This window comes from Alternaria infectoria (genome assembly GCF_024043175.1).
Source record: "Alternaria infectoria strain BMP 0036 chromosome Unknown scaffold_10, whole genome shotgun sequence".
In the NCBI taxonomy this organism is placed as follows: Eukaryota; Fungi; Ascomycota; class Dothideomycetes; order Pleosporales; family Pleosporaceae; genus Alternaria; species Alternaria infectoria.
The window spans coordinates 678,122-698,676 of record NW_026250699.1 but is presented as its reverse complement, the minus strand read 5'-3'; the positions used below and the strand labels follow the sequence as shown (position 1 = coordinate 698,676).

Sequence of the window (20,555 nt, the reverse complement as noted above, 5' to 3'; positions counted from 1 at the left end):
CCCGAGGCTAACTTTAGGATCGACACAGCTTACTCGCACACGACCACGACGCCAATGTATACCTTCAGTAGCACCATGGGTTTTACGTATCTACTTGTCTGTGACGCGATAGCTGTTATCGAAGGAATCAGGCAAAACGCACTTCACAATGGCCGATGGACAGAAAGAGAAGACGCAACATGATCTGGACGACCAAAAGCTTGGTCTGTACCTGCAGCAAGAGATACCCAATCTGAAGACGCCTATCCTATCGACAAAGATCGGATATGGACAAAGCAATCCGACTTACTATGTCGATGATGCCGCTGGTACACGCTACATACTCCGAAAGAAACCCAGCGGCACCATCATCTCACCTGTAGCACACCAAGTCGATCGAGAGTACAAGGTTTTGAAAGCACTGGGGTCTGTTCAAGGTTTCCCAGTTCCAAGAGTATACTGTCTATGTATGGATGCATCAATCATCGGAACAGCGTTCTACGTACGTCCCAGCTACCCTCCAGATGAATGATTGCAATCTAACGTACCTACCTCTCCACTAGGTCATGGAGTACATTCAAGGCCGTATAATTACCGACCCCAACCTGTCTACCCTGCCCCTCTCCGACCGTCGCGCAGCATGGGAATCCGTCATCTCAACCCTAGCCTGGCTACACTCCATCAACCCCGACACCATCGGCCTCTCCTCCTTCGGCAAAAAAACCAACTTCTACGCCCGCCACTGCAACACCTTCTCCCTTATCGAAGCCCAACAAGCCCAAGTCCGCGACACCACCACAGGCCAGCAACTCGGCCGCGCGCACCCGCATTTCGACGAAATCGTATCCTACATACGAAGTCACCTACCCCAGGAGCGCACCTGCATCATCCACGGCGACTACAAGTTTGATAACATTATATTGCATCCTACTGAGCCCCGGGTGGTTGCTATCTTGGATTGGGAGTTGAGTACGCTGGGACATCCGCTTATGGATGTTGTGTATGTGACGGGGCCGTATTGGAATCGGGCTAGTAAGGTGGGGATGCCTGGGGGGCCGATGGTGCAGACGGTGAGGGATGATCAGGGGGGTGATGTTTATGATGAGGCAAACCAGGCGGACAATGGGTTGCCGAGTATGCAGGAGTTATTGGGGGTTTATGAAAAGAAGACGGGGTGGGATCCGAGGCGGGATCGATGGGATGTGGCGAGGGTTTTTCATTTGATGAGAGTGAGTTTCTAATCTTCATCTTGTTTTGGTTGTCGCGTGGCGGAGAACTAGATGGATACAGAAAACAGCACAAGCTAACACAGATACCAGGGAAGTGTGATCAGCCACGGTATCCAGGCGCGAACCATCAGCGGGCAAGCCAGCAGCTCCTTCTCACATGTGTACTTCGAGAACACGAAACGGGGACTTGACGAAGCACTCCGACTAGTTCGTTCGATGAAGGACAAAGAAGCGCCCAAGAGCACGCTATAGTAGGAATCATACATTTCAATCATAACCGCCACAACGTCATAACGGCCGACTCTCCACCTCCCCGCTACAACATTACGCGTCAAACGTGCTTGAAGCGCTGGCCAGCTTCACACGTACCATACAACACGCATTCACTGATCTACATCTCCACCTTCCCCATCCAATGCTCCCCAACACTCCATCTTTCCCTCTCCACTACACTGTCAGAGAACGTACTCAGTCTCCACCCCATCATCATCCCGTCTCCACGCGCGGTATCTACTCGCCAAGTCCGCATCACTCGCTATCCGGGGAGGGAGGATACGTAGACCAACGCATCAATCACGCTCACAGCCCCAGCCCAGCGACAAAGCCCTTGCACGCATGTTCCTCTTTCATCACACACACAGTCTCAGTCAGTCCCATTCCCTTCCGATTCATTTTCGTGGCTCCCCATCCTCCCCATGTCACAAACGCCAACCACACCCACCCACACCCACCCCAAGCTTTCCCAAGGTTCAATTGCAAATCCCACGACCTGCATCCTAAATCCCCCCCCAAACTACCAAGCCCTATGCAAATACATGAAATCCCACGCGCCCCCCCAAGCCCGTCTTGGCTCCCGCGCACGCATCAAACAAAAGCGCTTATCTCAGAGCGCAGCGCGAAAACGCACGGGCCATATGCGGCAATTTGAATCGTCGTGTTACAGTGCAGAGGCATGTGAAATTCCGCCAAGCGGGCCAAGCTTTTTTGCTGAATGAGATGCGAAGGGCTGGCGCGGCCCCTAGGATCTGAGACTGTTGGGGTGTTTCATTTACTGTGTTATCTGCCGTGTGGGAGTGGAATTTTGTTTTGGTGCTTGTCTTGCGGGAGTTTGGACTGCGTATGTGGCAAAATGGTGTTTCCTTTATGATGATGGAGATGGGGATTAGTTGCCTAAGGACGGGAAGTTACGTAGATGGATATCTGGCCGATCGTAATCTGGCTATCGTGAAGCTTGCGAAGCCATCAGGAACGGAAGAAAAGCGAAGACGAAAACACGATAATATGGTGGGAAAGAGCAACAAACGCGCGCATGCATTCGAACATTTTTTGTGGAAGCTATCTACAACTATCGGAACGGGTGTCTTGACTAACTTTCAATATCTCCGTCCTCCAGCCCCCATCAAAGTGCAGTGCAGCGCAAAACTTCGTGTCGAGAGAAATGAAGTATGTATAAGAAAAGATTGCCCGTGGTATCTGTTGCCCCTTCCCGATTTTTTATGACGCCGACGCTATGCAAAAGCCGATGGATAGAGAGTAAAATGGATAAAACTCGGGGAATACAAAGAGTGATGGTGTGTGTGTGTGTGTGTGCATTACAAGTGTCTGTTGGCGCGCCCTAGGTCTAATGCTGGAATGGAGATGGAGAGTGTGGTGTCTAAACGAGGGAAGCCTGTAGACCTGCTGGCGGCTTCGGAGAAGGTACGGAGAAGCGATGGCGGAAACATGGGGGTATAAAAGGAGCGTGGTGCTTTTGATAGACTCACGACAGGCGTATACGTGGTGGTACAACGAGTGAGAGAAACGTAAACCGAAGAGAAACGCCGTTGAAAGCAAGTTGGTAGCAGAGATCGCACGGCGGGGAGCGACGGTGCTGAGATTACTGGGTTTGGCGTTTAGTGGTCTGCAATGTCCTCGTCCATGCCGGGGTAGATGATGTCGGCGACATAGATCGCCTGTACGTGTTTGAATAGGACGAAGCACCACATCGTGATGATGGCGATGGTGAGGCCATTCCCCACGAAGAGCACCGTTTCGTCTTTCAGCGCGTTGCCGATCGAGATGGTGGCGATGACGAATCCGGTGTTGGGGAAGACCATGGCCCACCATCCGAGATGGAAGTAGACAGCCCACGAGTTGATGACCTGGAACCGATGTTAGTAGTGTTATAGAACGAGACACTGTGGCGAACCTACGGCGACGAGGGTGATCATGAAGAACCACATAGCCAATACCCAAAGGAAGAGTGCGACAATGAGAGCCAGAGTCCGGAGTAGCTTCGCGTCGACAAGGCCGTCACCTTGCAAGTCAAAGTCGTCAGGAAGAGCGTTGGCCATACCAATCAGGGCCAAGCAGGTGAAAGAAGGCGGTCCGACAGCGATAAACATGGCTCCTCGATGCTCACGATCGGGGTATCCGACCTGCATGAGACGACCAATATAGTGTGCATACATGAGGATAGCAACCGTGAATCCAAGACCCTGACATCCAAGTCCGGCAACCAGGATAGGCATTCTGGACGACACGGGCTGTGATTTGGCAATGACCGAGGCGATTGTACCCGCAAGCATGATAGGGAAGATGGGGAGCAGCCACGAGGGCATGAAGCTGGTAAGCTTGTAGGTGTGACTGCAGAACAGGAACGAGTACTGGAAGGAAGCCAAGCAGAAAGTGATGAAGGTGTATGCCCAGAAAGCGACTGCCATGGTAGTGATCGCCCACGCACGATTCGGGTGATCCTCCTCGTACGCTTCTATGACATATTTCTGCGTTCCGGTAATGATTGTAGCGATCGACAGGAAGAAGGGTCCGAGGAAGAGTCCTTCACGTTCGTGTTTGATAGATTCCTTGAAGGATCCAGCGTACTTGGTGAAGCGGAGGACCATTGTCATTGTGACGGCAGTGAACAGCATGAGGTTGAGAATGTAGAAAACGGCGCCGATGGTGATGAGACCGGGGAAAGAATGGGGCTGGATGGCGATAAGCGTGCCGAGACCACCAGTAGCCATCGTCAGGGTGTAGTTCGCCCATGTGTAGTGCTTGAGCCGTTGTCCGAAAGTGAGGTATGGCTGGTTGGGATCCTTCCTGCCAGGGATCTTGGTGTGCTTGTCCCATTCCGAGTGGCCATCGGCATGCTTGTGCTTCTCGAGATCGATATCGTCCATCTGGGGTGGCGACTGAGGAGGTTGGTCCCTGAAGGGGTTCTCTGGCTCTGGCTGCCTCTCCTTCGTGTCGATGCGGTATCCATTAGCATCAACCGGACCGGGAAAGTAGCCTCCTCCATTAGATGCGTACATAGGCGCAGGTGTTGCTGCTGGTGAGTTGGCTGCCCATGTGTTGGTGCGAGTAGTCTCGCCGGACTCAAAGGAGAACTGGTTCTGTTGTGCGACCTGAGGTTGCGGCTGGTACTGATTTGGATGTAGCTGTTGTTGCTCGGGTGTTTGTTGTTGCTGTTGAGGGTTGGACAGGCGGGAGTAGTTGTTCACATCTCGACTTGATTGAGGAGAATGTTGACGGGGTCCAGAAGGTAGACCATACTGTCCTTGCTGCTGAGGAGTTTGCATACGAGGTCCGGAAGGTAGACCGCCGTACTGCTGGCTCATATGCTGAGGCTGAGGTGGAGGTGCATATTGAGGTTGCTGCTGGTTTGGTGGGAGAGGGAATTGACCGTTGTTCTCGAAATTAGGGCTGAAGGTGTCTTTTGGTCCAAAGGACAGGCCTTCTGGTTGGTAGCGAGTATCCATTGCTGAAATGATAGAATAGGTGTCCTGCACCGTAGAGACTAAATGACGGAAGAGACGGCAAATAAAGGAAAGAAACCAAAGAAACTATGACCACAAAACGCGCAATAGGGACAAGTATTGACCTGCACGGGGCAATTTGATAGAAACCCGAGAGGCGATGCTCGGGAATAGACCAGTGTATTAACACGCGCCGAGCGGGATCAGCATGGGTCTGCCTCTCTAGTATCGGTCCTGTTTCGAACTGCGTGCCAATCTAGCGCAAATACCTCTGGCAGCTAGTCAATGAGGCTCCACGGAGTCATGGTGGGATCTCAGAGTGCTTGGCGAGGACGAAGTGTTGCGTACATCCTCCTGGTATCCACATCAAAGCGTCGAATAAGCTCCGAGCAGCGGCCAGCGCACGTACACCTAGATAACGACCTGAGGTCCTCTTCGCTTCATCTAGTTCCAGGAATGGTAACTCCACCTTGGCGGTGCACGATGCGCCAAGATGTTGAGCTAGCTTCCGTCGCTTAGTACATTCAAGACGAATGCTTATCGCCTTCCATGATCTGCATCGTGGCTATGCTGCTTGCGTACCCTGTGGATAACTCAGTGTATGATGGATAGTATTCGTGCACTGCATCCACGTAGTTGCCATATTGCAGTTGTCCACTCAGATTGACAGTACTGGGGAGTCCTTCCTTACTTCATGTCCGTCATACATAGACATCTTACCTGTCATATTTGGGCCTAGAGCGAACCTGACGCATCGCTTTCAGGGCAGCAGGACCGAATAGCTGTGACGCGGGCGTCGGCTTCGCGCCGCAATGCAGGGAGAGTCCCTTCGACTTGAGAGCCCCCCTAGACGACAGGCATGGCGGTCTCCAATCTGGATCACCATGCGATGGTGCGGTCCGGATTCCTCCGACTTGACTAGGGCATGCTAAGCGCGGAACATGGACTGGGCAACGAGAAAATAAGATGCGGCTCAAGCTGTCGAGGGACGGTGATTCGTGGTGCCAAAAAGGGGCGTCGAAACGGATGACGAAACGCTTAAAGCGGAGCCCGTTGCGTCGGCTTCGTTGCCAAGCATCCCGCGCAAGACACAACCAAACAAGGGGCCACCGTTTCGCAGCCCGATGCAGCCACAGCCGCATACTAGAACGCAAATAAGGTTGAGGGAAGTTTGACACTGGCGGCTCTGATTGCTTGCGTGTGTGCGAAGCTTGTCGGGCCAAGATCATCGGGTGGAAGCTCGAAGCTGTCTCAACAATGCCAGAACCCTCGCCCAAGCTCCACTCTGGTGTTTGACTCTGCTTCGGCCAAGGCTAAGCCTTAGGCAAAAAGCCTATCTCGACTTATCGTCATTCCTCAAAAAGCGCCGAGTCCCCACGTGCGTTCCAGAAGCCTGCCCGTATAGTTGATGCCGCCGCAAGGTGAGCGCGTACAAGCCTGGAGGTTGCTTGTAGAGAGTGGGAACTGATTGAGGGCCTGCGAACTTCGACTCCGGCTTGTCCTCGTCGTGAGTGGATTACACGCACTGCGTCGCGTCCGGTGGGTCTGTAATGATGAGTTGCTCTCTGGGCGTGGGCGGTGCACTCAACGTCTTTTCAAATCCGACTTGAGTCGACCAATCGGGCCGTGATCCAGTGTTCATGGCAGTGCTGAGTACGTCGGTGCGTCGATGATACGCAGAGCCCAAAGGCGATGCAAATTGTGAATGATCGGAGACAAGGAAGGAGCAAGGGCATGTGAAGATGGCCAACGGGGCAAGAGCTGCCGGATGATGATGATCTACACCTGGGCCTGAGGCTGAACGCTAAAAAGCGGGCTGCGCCGTGCACTGCCAAGGACCATCGTTGGGCTTTTCACATGTCAACATCGCTATGATCACAAAATGCACTCCGTCGCTCGCGGGCGGACAGGACGGCGCGTCGCGGAGCACTGCGGAAGAGACAAGAGTTCGCCAAGCAGATGCATGTGTGTCGTCACTGGTAGTAGAGAAATTGCACTTGCCCCTTATCTGGCAGCGGTTAAAGGCGTTGCTCACTGATTGCTTTTCAGGCAGTTATGCTGTAGAGGCACGGTTTCATGCAGAGAGGTGCTTCTTGGTGTGGTTGGCCTTCGCATGTGCTGCAGAATCCTCTCATTGAAGTAACGCCGCTGAGGTCTCGGGTTGAAAAGAAAACGCCCGAGATCACCCGAATCGCCGTGGTAATACGATGTCATCGCCTTCCCGACGATGCCCATGTGTAAAAAATCTTATCGTATCAAGATGGATCGTGCAGCGGTATCCTTTCCTGCGCCCAACGAGCCTTGTCGCCTCGTATCTTTGGAAGCCGCTGGGCGAGGTCCACATGGCGACCTTGGCTTCGAAAGACAAAACAGGCATAAATGAAGAATGTGGATACTTCATGTTAGTATTAAAGTGTAGCGGTTACCTATACCATGCCTCCCCCGTTACCTGTGATATGTCGTGGCGTATAATGGTACGATTGTCTGGCTGACTTCGCCTTCTCTATTCTTCTAGATTTTACTGGCTTCTTTCAGTACCTCGCGCGTAAGTACCTCACCTTTCTTCCTCACTTCACTGAGCCTGCCCATCTTCAGCAACCTCCCTATCATCTCCTCGTCTCCGTGGTGGCTGTTGTGCTCAAATTCAGGCTCTTCGCCATATGCTACTCGGGCCGCATCGACTAGTATTCTTGCTGTCATGCCAAATACTCTGAACGTGGTGAGGCTGTCGAATGCGCTAGGCTCTGAGCGAGGGTCATCTCCATCAGGTAAAGTTTGATGCGAAGAAGGTTGTGGTGTGGATGGCAGAGAGGACCGCGCGGAATTGCGTAGGAGTGTCGGGGATGGAGGGGGTCGTGGCATGTAGAAATTGTGCATTCGCCAGCGTGACTCGTGCCAGTCTGTCCAAGAGCCTCGATACCATTTCTCGGGTCTACCGTCTTTCTGCACTGGTGGCGGGCCTTCACCCTCCCACCCTTTGCGCAGGAAGTTGTGAAACGGCGCCGTGAAGACGGCTGCTACTTCCCTGGGGTCAAGTCGCGGCATAAGCCTTTCTTCTACGGATTGACCATTCGTGTCGGAGGAAGCGGGCACGACGGAGGATATCTCAGCCGGACGCAGAAAGGCTACGCAGGGCCGTACTCCGAGCTCGGTCTTTGCGAGATTCGCAGGGAGTTCGCAAAGGTGCTCCACGGTAAATCCTCGAAGCTTCTCCTCATTCATGGGCAGCCCAATCTCTTCGTCGGCTTCGCGTCGTGCGACGTCCCACGGCGACTCGTCGAGTGTATCTGCTTTGCCTGAACCGTGTCAGCATGCACGTCCAATCCAACTCCATGTGTGATGCAGTACCTCCGGGCAGCGCAGCCTGTCCCGCGTAGTTGCGTAACTGCGCACTGCGCATCGTGAGGACCACCTTGAGCTCCCCATGCCGGTCCGGAAAGAGCAATATAAGGACAGCCGCGCGTCTCGTAAGGGGGCAATTATACCATTGCGTTGGCGGAGGGGAATACGTTCGGAGGCGGTCCAAGGCGCGCTGTTGGGCGTATTAACAAGATGAAGGCCTGCTGCGGAGCGCAATTGTATAGGATACTTACAACAGATCTTTGGGAAAGCGCCATTGTCGCAATAGCTTTGCTTTGGGCGAGCCATGCTGTCGGTCTCATGGGATGCGCGTGCGTCGGGAGGGTGAAGCTCAGTGGGGTCGTGGACCGAGGTTATCGATAGGCGGCATGCAAGAGCCTCGTGGCAGCCCCAGAATCTCCCGCGCCTTAAATAGATGCCGTGTGGAGATCGTCACGTCGGTCATTAGTCGACGTAACTAGTAGTCACACCACTCAGTTGTATGGCGAAGAGCAAGTTAAGTAACTTTCATGCAATTGAATCGCATCTCTATATGAAAGGAAACTCCCGATCGTTATCATCGACATGCGTGGCCATGGTGAAGTGCTACATATCCCACCGCGTGAGCATGCGTTGACGACGTGCAGCAGATCCCCGAGGACATAGGAAAGTAGCATGAAATTGCAAAACAGGACCCATCCGTCAACTACGCACCGTAAGTCTATCATATGCAGACATTCTTTTAGGGAAATCATTTCGCACATGAGAGACCAACGCCAAGATGCCGCGATGTATAGACGATTACTCGTCCTACCTCGAACCACTTTTGAACCGGACCAAACAGAGAGCACCCCTGGCCGTGCAGGCGTACTCGTATTAGAAGACCACCGCCTCTATCCAATGCGCCACTGAAGCGTTAGTGGGCAGAGTGAGGCGGCGATGAGAAGATAGCAGAGCACCACTTCTTAGATGAGGTCTGTCGAGCACGTTAGTAATCAGGCTTGAAGTACGGGGACTCAATGGACACTTACCAGCCACGTTCATGGGCATCTCCTCGATCTGTGTGCTGTAGAACTGCTCGATTTCGCGCATCATGCGGACATCGTCGGCGGTGACGAAGTTGATGGCAACACCCTTACGTCCGAAACGTCCACCACGACCGATGCGGTGGATGTAGTTCTCGCGGTTGGCGGGCAAGTCGTAGTTGATGACCAGGGAGACCTGCTGGACATCGATACCACGGGCCAGAAGGTCAGTGGCGATGAGGACACGGGAAGATCCGGAACGGAACTCCTTCATGATGACATCACGCTGAGCCTGGTCCATGTCACCGTGCATGGCCGAGACAGTGAAGTCACGGGCAGTGAGCTTGTCGGTGAGCCAGTCGACCTTCCTGCGGGTGTTGCAGAAGATGACGGCTTGGGTGATGGTGACAGTCTCGTACAAGTCGGACAAGGTGTCGAGCTTCCAGTCCTCCTTCTCGACGGCAATGTAGAACTGCTTAATACCTTCGAGGGTAAGCTCGTCCTTCTTGACGAGGATACGGACGGGGTCGCGCATGAACTTGGTGGTGACCTCGAGGACGTCCTGGGGCATGGTAGCGGAGAGGAGGACGACCTGGGTGGACTGGGGGAGCAGCTGGAAGATGTCGTAGATCTGCTCGGTGAAACCGCGAGACAACATCTCGTCGGCCTCGTCGAGGACGAACATCTTCATGTGGTCGGTCTTCAGGACACGACGCTGGATCATGTCGTGGACACGGCCGGGAGTACCGACAACGACCTGGGGGCCGTCCTGGAGGGCCTTCATGTCGTCACGGACGCTGGTACCACCGATGCAGGCGTGGCACTGGACGTCCATGAAGTCACCAATGGCGACAACGACCTTCTGGATCTGCTGAGCGAGCTCGCGGGTGGGGGCGAGGATGAGCGCCTGGCAGGCCTTGACGTTGGAGTCGATCTTCTGGAGGGTCGAGATGGAGAAGGTAGCCGTCTTACCGGTACCGGACTGGGCCTGGGCGATGACATCGTTGCCTAAAATATGTCAGTCGCTTGTTGGGTTGTGCGGTGGTGGGGGTGGGCAAACGTACCCTTGATGACGGGCATGATGGCGCGCTGCTGGATAGCAGAGGGGCGCTCGAAACCGTAGGCGTAGACTCCACGGAGGAGCTCAGCCTTGAGGTTCATGTTGTCGAACGAGTCGGTGATCTCATCGTAGTTGGACTCGATCTGGCCTGCGCGTGGGTTAGCCTGGGCTCGCAGAAGTGTTTGCAGGTGAGGCTATCGTCGCCGCCGCCCTCGCACTGCGGGGCGCGCAGTTTCGAGGAGCGGCGGGACAGCACTCGGGGCACAACTCACCCTCGGGCACGTCCTCAAGACCTTTGTCAGCCATGATTGCGACTGGAAGGAGCGACTACTGGTGCGGGACCGTAGTCGAAGTGTTGCTCGTGGCGGGGTTAAAGCGGAGGATCCTCTGGATGCCGCCGCGTGTGTAGAAAGTTGTGTGGTAAAAACTAGATACCAGATCCTCTGCAAGAGAATCGAACGGGTATCTAGGGTAGTGTGTGTATTGGTTGTGTGGTGGATTTGGTGATGGAGGGACAGAGAAGGTGGGCGCTTTTTGGCTTAAGAGGTCGGCCACAAAAAATCTCAGCAGTGTGCTAGTGCCAAAAGCACGCTAGTTCAAATGCGCCCACGGCTCCCACCTTAGGTCCGCCTTCACTTCCACTGGCTCGCTCCAGTGTCAGCCTATGACTCTGTTCATTGTCCCTTGGTTTGCCTCCTAGACCACTTGCAGCCGCGAAAACGTCTGCGCTGAGCAAACACCAAGCATTGTGCCCGGTCCATCTTTGACATGGCGCCCGGCATTCTGGACCACCCCGGCATTGCCACTGTCGAATCACGACCTTCGAAAAGAGTCAAGACTTCTGTGGCGACTGAAGTCGAGAGCGACGACGATGATGTGGCGGCGGCGGCGGCGATCGCAGTCCCCTCGCATCCCCTGGGTATCAAGCCGGCCGGCAATGCGTATACTGCGTCCGAGAATATCAAATCGAGATGCGGACTGTTCGCCAGTTTACCCGATGAACTGCTGAGCCACATCTTTGAGTCATTCGAAGCTGACGTCCTGATACGCTTGGGGAGTACATGCCGCGCTTTGTATGCCTTTACGAGGTTGGACGAATTATGGCGGGCTTTGTTCGTAAGGTGAGTACCACGGTTGCTACACACAACATGTTGCATTCCCCATCTTTTTCGTATACAGTCATTATTACGTTTCCAGTCATCGTCCAGTCATATAACCGGTCAGGCGGTGTATGTGAGGGAAGGCGTTCCTTGTAAACTCTCTTGGATCGGTATGACTGTGCCTGCACGCCTGACCGCGCCTCGGCCGTGGAAGTGCAGGACACAAAATCATTTCAGGGCGTTCTATATTTCCCCGGGATAAAGTGGTAGATCGTTGTTCGAGTTGATTGTGTGTAAATTCGTGGTATATACGGAACTGCATTTTCCCAACGGAATAGAGCGTTGCTTCTACTTTATACCATGCTCAACATGCACCACTCGTTTGCTTGCGTTGAGAATACCAGACAAACACACCTTTACCAATCGAACGCTAACAATCAAACAGCTCCCCGTCTGAAAACTTCGAGTGGCGTGGAACCTGGCGAGCAACCTACCTGAAGATCCCAAGAGAGCACGTCACTTCAATATCATGCACCAACCTCTTCTCAGACACTCTTTATCGACCATTTCAGTGCGCCCACACAGAACTAAACTCCTACGCGGTCAAAATCCCGAAACAAAATGAGATAGCCCGACTATCAGATCTGACTTACGAAGAGTACGCGGAAACCTGGGTGGACAAGCCCTTTGTGCTTACTACACCTGTCAAGCAATGGCCTGTATACGGTACCTGGACGCCAGAGTGCCTCCTCGAGAAATTCCCAGAAACCAAATTCCGCGCGGAAGCAGTAGACTGGCCCATGAAGAAGTACATGTCCTACATGCACGACAACGCCGACGAGTCACCCCTGTACCTCTTCGATCGCGCATTCGCCGAGAAGACCGGTGTGGACATAACAGCGGCACCACATTCTAAGGAAGCCGCATACTGGAGCCCAACATGTTTCGGCGACGATCTCTTCAGTGTCGTAGGCGAACACCGGCCGGACTGCCGATGGATGATCATGGGTCCCAAGCGCAGCGGCTCTACGTTCCACAAGGATCCAAACGCAACTTCAGCATGGAACGCAGTCTTGACAGGCAGCAAGTACTGGCTCATGTTCCCCGCCGGCCCAGGCATCGAACCACCACCCGGTGTCATCGTCAGCGACGATCAATCTGAGATCACCTCTCCGCTCAGCATCGCGGAGTACATGCTCACTTTCCATGAACTCGCCCGCCAAACGCCCGGCTGCAAAGAAGGCATCTGCTACGCTGGTGAAGTACTCCATGTACCGTCCGGCTGGTTCCACCTAGTGCTCAATCTTGAAGACAGCCTCGCTTTGACGCAGAACTTTGTACCCCGCAAGAAATTGCCTGATGTACTAGGCTTCCTTCGTGACCAGCGCGGCGAAGTAAGCGGGTTCAAAGAGGACGTTTGCGATCGTGCATATGAGCTCTTCGTCGAGAGGCTGCAGGAACAACACCCCGAGTTGCTGGAGGAGGGCCTCGCGGAGTTAGAAAGGAAAGGGAAGAAGGGGAAGGGCAAGTGGGAGCAGCTGACGAAGGGAGACGAGGAGGAAGAAGTCGGAGGGTTTAGCTTTGGCTTTGGTGGGGATGACGATGATGCTGACATTCCATGAGTGTTGCAGTGATCGTAGTGACAGCAATCCCGCATTTACTCGCATGCACATAGTGTTCAACAGCATTATAACTAGAAGAATCGTTTTCTAATCGTGAAATTCATACATTGCTATTTGCAAGCCATCTCTCGTGGGTATCATCTAATCGTTAGGTCGTATCATACATCATAATCGCAGCGTCATATCTCATCCTCCCCGTTCTGCGCCAGCTCACTTTGCGTGGTTGATGATCTCAGCGTACATGTCCTCAGGTATCTTGCCGGCGAAGCTCATAGCAACGGCGACAATCTTCTGAGCGTTAAGACCAGGCAGGTTACGTAGGATCGTATTGGGGCTATAAATACGTCAGTCTTGCTTCAGATATGCGTGGAGAATGTACTCACCTCGGGCTGTTCAGGATGTCCCCTCGGATCAAAACTAACTGAGCCACAATGCACAGAATGTTCAGGTGAGGTCCATACGCGAAGAGGAAGTCCCAGAGCTGTAGCACCTCTGGCAACGGGGGTGTGCATGCGCACATGGTGAGTACGGATGCGAAAGCGTAGATCTTGGCTTCCATGTGGTGTGCCATAAGATGGCCGTATAGCTTAGGGTCGACCACCTCTAGCACCCTGTCCACCAACGCGAGACCTTTGTGCACACCCTCCATCGATCCTCTCACATAGCCTGGACACTCGTATGTGATGAGCCGTTCGAAGCCCGTGAAAGCCTCAACTTCGCTCCTCGCCGCGTACAGAAACGGCCCACAGAGCACATTCATGCCCTGCACGTAACCAATCTGCTCAGCATCGTTCGTAGTCGATGCCTCTGTACGGGTACCCGCAGTGAGGGAATGCCGCGACATCATCGAGGTATCTGGGCTACCGCCGAACTCGGATAGTGTTGGTGGGGACTGCCAGCCATTGACGCGTGCTTCGTGCGCATCGTTCAGCCTCCACGCGACGGCGTTGAGCACACGCGTAATGCTGTTCTGAGTGACGCGTCGTCGGAAGAGGGGATCTCCCTGGAAGGTGCGGAAGGTGTCGTTTTGGATTTTGGCGTGCGCGGGGGAGGCGCCTTGACGGACAAGATCGAGATATACGTCGGTGCGAAGAGGAGGCGCGTTGAGTAGGATGAGCCAGATGTATATGCGCAGCTCGGACTGGACCGGTAGAAATTAGTATACAGAATTCATTGAGCGGTTCTAGATTGCGCCCATGCGCAGTATGATCGCATGGGGTAGTGTGGAGAACATACCATGCCCTCGCTGTTGGCGGGAATGCCTTCGGTCAAGATTGTGTAGCGCAATTCTTGGAGACCCTCCTCTGGATTGCTCGCAGAGGCTCCTTTGAGCAGCAGCATATCCAGATTCGTCATTTTGGTGAATTGGCTATGAAGGGGTTGGACTCGCTCACAATTCGAAACTCTGGTTGGGGTCTCCGCATGGCGGTCTGCACTGACGCCTTGGCGCTGGACCTAGGAATTGTCCCGCGTCATCCGAAGGCGCTCACTCCACTATCCTCAACACATACGCTGCATCGAGATTTGTGTGCCTTTCTTCACTCCTAGATCGGTTTGGAGCTGATCCTGTATCTTTAGGATTCCTACCACTATTTCATTTCTCCCTCCAACAAAACACTTCTGAATTCGCATGACAGTCTGTGACCCGCCACAGTAATGTCTTCTCATACCTTTGTGCTTTGCCCGTACTTATGTTGGCAGCAATCTTGATCATGAAGCTACCGCCAGAAACAGAATACAACCGCAGCGAGTATAAGCGCGACACCAAATACATCGCAGGATATCTTCTGAAGAGTTCACTGAAATGCGGTTTTGTACCGACACCTTCCAACAACTCCAAGGATTATGAGGTTGCAGAACGCGACTTTGAGCCAATGGCGAGGTGTATCGCGGAAAACTCCAAGAAAACACCCATACCATCATTCATACTCACCATCCTTGTTCGAGCTATTCGGTTCAGGCGAGAAGTGACGGCCTGGTATCGACTCAAAAGTTGCGACCCAGATGCGGATCAGCAGCATGATGCTTTCGTTTCGCGCCTTCAAAGAACACTAGATATCTTGCGACCGTATACACCCAAGCCGGAGAATAAGCAGACAAACGCAACACCGGCGTCTTCGAGGACAACCGCATTGGAGGTAGAGTTTGCCAAATTGGACTTACAGGACACGACCGAAGATGACGAGGAAGATACCGAGCCGCCCATTGTTGTGGGAGATCTGCCATCTGTCCCATCAGTGGAGATCAATCTGAACGATGAGAGTTTGGAAGAAAACTTCTTCCTTGATATCATAACTTTCTTGAAGGAGATGCAGTCTATCCGGAACTATGTCTTGAAACGCTGGGCGGGCGGGTCTGATATCACGACCAAAGCGTTTGTTACCAATACAGCGATCAACATCGTGCGACAGAAAGAATACGAGTTTGACCAAAGTCTATCACGCCCTCGTCAGTATCCCGTGGACAAATACCCTGTTTGGTGCCTGCCTGCTTTACTCCTTCATCGGGCCAATAAGAGGAAGAAACTAGGGCATACGCGACCCCTCGAGCCGTTCATCAAGCCTTCTCCTATGGCCATTACATTGACCGTCTTGGGTCAACATTCTTCGCTTTGCTTCTATCCTGTGTACAATGGTCTAAAGAAGCTTCTCCACGACGTCAAGAGCGCTCCTCGAGCGCGGCCCAGAGCAGAGTTCTTGTTTCACAATCTCAGACGGCAGTATGAGGATTTGGTCATGCATCCAAACTTTTTCGATGCGCGGGACATGGCTTCAGCGATTTACGTTATGGATGAACAGCCGACATATTTACGATTCCTCCCAGAAGATGAAGTCACACGTGGTATCCGACATATGTTCAGAGTACGGAAAATACCCTTCTGGGTTACCTTTGCTATGCAGATTCTACTCGACATTAACGACCTCCCCGAGGGTTCTGTGGGAAACCCGTACAATGATCTACGACGAGAAGTGACAAAGACCTCGATCATTCTTCAGGAGATCAAGACGCATCCTAATAGACTTGTCGATGTTCATAGAGAGGGGGACTTTAAAGCATTCGAGCGTCTCGTGACTAGCCTCAAAGCGATACTTTTCGAAGATGGAGTTACCGAAATGCTACAAGGAGCTATAGAGGATATACCGCAAAGCAAACTACTGGGCTGCAGCGACGGAGCTGTCTATTACCTACAAGAAGCTGTGGAAGGGATGTCATTTACAGACGACGATCTCGTTCCATTGGTGTCTTTGGTTTACGAGAAAGGCCTGTTCTGGCGCCGCCATCACCTTAGATGTGGCGTCCTCATATACGTGCTAAGACTTTACGTGCGTAAGTTCACAATACGTCACGACGAGGACTATTGTCACGTACTCAGCGTTGCTCATCTGTACAACATATGCCGCAATCTGTTCCCTGATGCTCCGCACTTTCCTGATATGGAGTTCTTCATCCAACGACAGGATCTGGAAAGGTTTTTCTACGGAAAGATTCCCCAGGATATCGACGAAGCTCAGAGGCAACTTGAACTCGTCATGCGGGGTGCAACTGATGCAATTGGCGGCCACTCGTACCGTACGATTAGCAAGATCGGGAAACGCCTCATGCAGAGCAGATGTATTCGCAGTCCTTCCGATACGGATGCTGTGTTAGGAAATCGATTCGATTTTCGCGAACATCCATTGCTTCCGAAGGAAGCCGACGAGTCGACTCGTCACTTCCTAAACAGCTTTCGCGATAAGAAGCAAGAAAATGAGCGAATAAAGCTGTTCAACTGGCCAGATGATGCACGTACTCCCGATGGCTCGACTTACCATAGGCTGTACTTCCACGAATTTGATAACACGTGGGATCCGCTTCCAGCCTTGCGGTCGGTCATGTTATGGCTCGAAGCGGATGTCGTTAATCTCAACTTCTGCACGCCGAAGTTTGTCCTCCTCTGTACCGACATCCTTTTGGAGATTCTTGAGATGTTTCGGAACGACCCTGTTTTCGAGAAAGACTTTAAAAAGGGATCAGTGAATGCATCCACCTTGGCGCCAGATGTCGCTCTTCGCCTTCTGACACTCACCGCCAACGAGACTAAACTACGCCAACGACAGCCAGGTCTCCCAGCGAAGAGAATGGATCAGCTCCGCGAAGTCTACAACATTATGCAAAAGCACTACCTGCGACCTGTGAGAACCAAGCCAGGCGAAAAGACCTGGGCCGGCGATGTCTGCATTGCGAACCTAGTCAACACGGAAAAGGAACCTCAGATCGGCGAGTATTGGAGTGCAGTGAACTTTTTCAGTGGCCGCGACATATTCGGGCACCCTGGGCGCAACATTGACCCAGATAATTTGGGGCCTGCTGCTGCTGAGAATTTGTACAAGAATTGGGACTTTGGCGGGAGTAAAGAGGAGAGCAGGATGTTCAACGCCCTCTCTAGGTTTCATGCTGGGTGGGGTTCGAAGGCAATCGTGAGAAGAGCTATGGAGGGGCGCTACGGATAGCTTCTTGTAGGCGCGCCGAACAAATCACTTCTTCGCGGCCGGGTGCTCGGGGCAAGTGGTAGGGTGGTCAACAAGCATACACCATTCCATGAAATCAGTATCGCCTCTACCGCACGGGCTACATGTTCACATTGTCAGACTAGGGGTGTCATTGTGGTGAAAAAGAGAATATCATTGAATGATCTCGCTATATAAGGAATGTCGTGTCGTCATGATATGTATCCCACCTGCCTCTAAAACGCCTTGAAAGATTATGTACAGAAAGAAAAGCAACGCCTAAAACCTTCAACCCTCTTTTATCTTCTCCTGGTGGACGATGTCGATGTCTTCTTGTCATCCCTCCTCGTACTTGTACTTGTCGCTTTGGGCGCTGGAGTTATCGTCGCAGAGGAAGAGATAAGTCTAGCTGCGGCTGAACTAGTTGTCTGCAACGTCGTGGAAGAAGCAGCATCCGTAGCAGACGAGGACGATGAAGAAGAAGAAGAAGAAGAAGCTGGTCGAGTGCTGGTAACTAGCGTGCTAGGTCCCTTGCCTCCATTGGCCCAGTACTCCACAAGCGCCTGCTCAACCTTTTCAGGTTCAGTGTAAGCCTCTAGAGCCTCAAGCTCAGCGCACTTCTCATCGATGTGCTTGTCGTCGTATTCATTGATGTCTTTGGAGCGGTACTTCTCCTCCATCGGGTCAATGAACTTGGTTGTCTCGGGGTAGCCGAAGTTGGCAAGGCTGGTGACGTTGAAGGCAGCCATCATGTCGTGGTCCTCGTGGATGAGGTTGTGGCAGTGGAACATGTATACACCATCGTATGGAGCATAACGAGCGATGACTGTGACCTTCTCGTTTGTGCCAAGCAAGACGACGTCCTTCAAAGCTTCTCGTTCGTAGGGAAGAACGCTTCGTTTACCTCCAGTGCGGCTCAGGATCTGGAAGTCGACGAGATGGATATGCACGGGATGGCTCCAGCCGCCGGATGAATTCTCAAGCTCCCAGACTTCGACAGCGCCGCGCTGGGGCTTTGCGAGGATGCGGTTATTGACGTCCGCAAAGGTGACGCCGTTGACGGTCCATTCTCCGCCGGTGCGTCCAAATTTGAAGCTCCTATCGATGCCACTCTTCTTGGGTGGGAAAGGTACTGTACGTAGAGAGCCTGGGAGAGCGCCGTTGCCGGCGGTGCTGGAGACGGAGGAACCGACGACAAATCGCATGACCTTGTCAGTGCTGTTGTAATCCTCGTCTGCTTGTACGTCGCGGGCATTCTTCATCGTTACGTTCTTTCCGGCATATGCGCTGAAGTCGACGACGATCTCCCAGCGTTCAGCCATTGAGATCTCGAGGTTGTCGGTCGGCACAGGCTTGGACATGAGACCAGTGTCTGCGGCGATGACATTGAATGGAACCTTCTTGGCTGAGGGGTCCTCAAGAGTGAGCTTGAAGGCGCGGCTGATGGCTGTGTTGAGCACCCTGAAGCGGTACTTGCGTGGCTCTACCTTCAGGTAAGGCCATGGTTGGCCGTTGACGTGGATGACATCACCCCAGAGGGAAACGGTCTCGCTTGCCGGATCAAAAAGCGTGCCGTCACTGTTGTACTGCTTTGAGGCCAGTGCCAGAGGTACATCGTATGCGCCCGAAGGAAGTTTTAATTCATCCTCGGCAGGGTCATGGAGAATGTAGAAGCCAGCTTGTCCGAAGTAGGCGTTCTCCGCAGTGTGATGAATGGCATGGTCGTGGTACCACAAAGTTCGTGCACTCTGCTTGTTGGGGTAGTCTATAATTATTAGCAATCATGTGGCATAATGCCAGTGACAGCCGGTACTCACAATAGTCTTTGTATTGTCCGTTCTTGGTAGTGTCCTCGGCCCACCCATCGAAAGGTGCTCGGCTGTAGGAACCATGAAGATGCACCGAAAGGTCCTTGGGGCCGTGGTTCTTGAATCGAACAATGGCTTCACGACCTTTGGTCATGCGGAAAGTAGGACCAGGTGATACTCCATCGTATCCAACAAGATTGGCAGGCTTAAGCCCAGGGTAGACTTGTTGTGTGAATGGCTTCACATCGACCTCGTAGAAGTCAATCTCATTTCCTGTCGTCTTGTTTCGGTAGGTGTACGAAACGGCCTTATCCTGGGGGATAGGAAGCGGGTTCTGAAAAATCTGCTTGTAGACTGGGCTGAGCCACTCGTCGTCGCCAGCAAGTGCTTGTGATGCCAAGAGGGCTGTGACTCCAATTGAAAGATAGTTCTTCATGGCGTAGTGAAGGCGGATGAAGATCAGGACATGAGCAGATATGAGTGAATTGGGCTGATGCTCTGTTGTACACTGGCGTCTTGGAACAATTTATACATCCCCAGCTCATGGTATACAGGAGCTAAAAGGTCTCGAATACGCCTACTTCATGGTATCCTGCCAGACCCCCGTTCCCACCATCCCTCATCGTAGCAAGTGTACTCCCACAAGAATGGGATGTGAAGTCTAGGGCCGGCAGGAGACGCCATTCGGCGTTCTCGCTACTGTTGCCTGAGTGTGTCGACATTCACCATATCGTAGTCTGCTTCAAGCCACTGCCTGGAAAGGCCGAGAATATGTGATTCATGCCTAGACATGGCTTGAGAGGCTTGGTATGATCAAGAGCTAGGCGATGAGCGAAAGCTGATGAGTCTTGGCGACCAGTAGGATGACTAGCCCATGCTGATAGAACAGCATGAGAGACTAATCCATTTACAAATGCGGAATGAATTCAATCAGTATCTCCGAATGGTGCATATGAGCAGGTGATGCTGAACTCAATCTTGACTCATCTGGATCTTCTCGACCACGAGAACCCCAGGTCTTCCCTGCTCTTCACCACGACCACGTGACGGATATCAGTAGGCAAAGTGAACAACGGACGAGTTGCAGAGTCTGTTTCGGGAAGACCGACAGTCTCAACTCGGAAAGGTGTAGTCAAGAAGGTCCTCGTTTACGGATGGCGCTCTACATG

At 52.8% G+C, this 20,555-nt stretch overlaps 8 protein-coding genes across 8 annotated transcripts; 3 read left to right on the top strand and 5 right to left on the bottom strand.

The window, feature by feature from the left end:
- Positions 1–148: 148 nt before the first annotated feature.
- J4E92_006669 (uncharacterized protein) lies at positions 149–1,460 on the top strand (the record flags this gene model as incomplete). Its single annotated transcript, XM_051498036.1, has 3 exons — positions 149–481; positions 543–1,208; positions 1,299–1,460. 3 exons carry the CDS (start codon positions 149–151, stop codon positions 1,458–1,460), a joined length of 1,161 nt encoding a protein of 386 aa, XP_051351762.1.
- A 1,640-nt stretch (positions 1,461–3,100) lies between these two features.
- On the bottom strand, positions 3,101–4,948 carry J4E92_006668 (uncharacterized protein; the record flags this gene model as incomplete). Its single annotated transcript, XM_051498035.1, has 2 exons — positions 3,101–3,349; positions 3,401–4,948. The coding sequence occupies 2 exons, from the start codon at positions 4,946–4,948 to the stop codon at positions 3,101–3,103; spliced, it is 1,797 nt and encodes a 598-aa protein (XP_051351761.1).
- Positions 4,949–7,456: 2,508 nt separating this feature from the next.
- J4E92_006667 (uncharacterized protein) lies at positions 7,457–8,607 on the bottom strand (the record flags this gene model as incomplete). Its single annotated transcript, XM_051498034.1, has 3 exons — positions 7,457–8,241; positions 8,294–8,477; positions 8,539–8,607. 3 exons carry the CDS (start codon positions 8,605–8,607, stop codon positions 7,457–7,459), a joined length of 1,038 nt encoding a protein of 345 aa, XP_051351760.1.
- A 642-nt stretch (positions 8,608–9,249) lies between these two features.
- TIF1 (translation initiation factor eIF4A) lies at positions 9,250–10,675 on the bottom strand (the record flags this gene model as incomplete). Its single annotated transcript, XM_051498033.1, has 4 exons — positions 9,250–9,260; positions 9,316–10,317; positions 10,374–10,517; positions 10,642–10,675. 4 exons carry the CDS (start codon positions 10,673–10,675, stop codon positions 9,250–9,252), a joined length of 1,191 nt encoding a protein of 396 aa, XP_051351759.1.
- Positions 10,676–11,137: 462 nt separating this feature from the next.
- J4E92_006665 (uncharacterized protein) lies at positions 11,138–13,091 on the top strand (the record flags this gene model as incomplete). Its single annotated transcript, XM_051498032.1, has 2 exons — positions 11,138–11,490; positions 11,915–13,091. 2 exons carry the CDS (start codon positions 11,138–11,140, stop codon positions 13,089–13,091), a joined length of 1,530 nt encoding a protein of 509 aa, XP_051351758.1.
- Positions 13,092–13,301: 210 nt separating this feature from the next.
- Positions 13,302–14,447, bottom strand: J4E92_006664 (uncharacterized protein; the record flags this gene model as incomplete). Its single annotated transcript, XM_051498031.1, has 3 exons — positions 13,302–13,425; positions 13,475–14,232; positions 14,328–14,447. The coding sequence occupies 3 exons, from the start codon at positions 14,445–14,447 to the stop codon at positions 13,302–13,304; spliced, it is 1,002 nt and encodes a 333-aa protein (XP_051351757.1).
- Positions 14,448–14,782: 335 nt separating this feature from the next.
- J4E92_006663 (uncharacterized protein) lies at positions 14,783–17,581 on the top strand (the record flags this gene model as incomplete). Its single annotated transcript, XM_051498030.1, has 1 exon — positions 14,783–17,581. The coding sequence occupies one exon, from the start codon at positions 14,783–14,785 to the stop codon at positions 17,579–17,581; it is 2,799 nt and encodes a 932-aa protein (XP_051351756.1).
- A 296-nt stretch (positions 17,582–17,877) lies between these two features.
- Positions 17,878–19,822, bottom strand: J4E92_006662 (uncharacterized protein; the record flags this gene model as incomplete). The annotated part of the gene is made up of 2 exons (XM_051498029.1): positions 17,878–19,343; positions 19,396–19,822. 2 exons carry the CDS (start codon positions 19,820–19,822, stop codon positions 17,878–17,880), a joined length of 1,893 nt encoding a protein of 630 aa, XP_051351755.1.
- Positions 19,823–20,555: the final 733 nt, after the last annotated feature.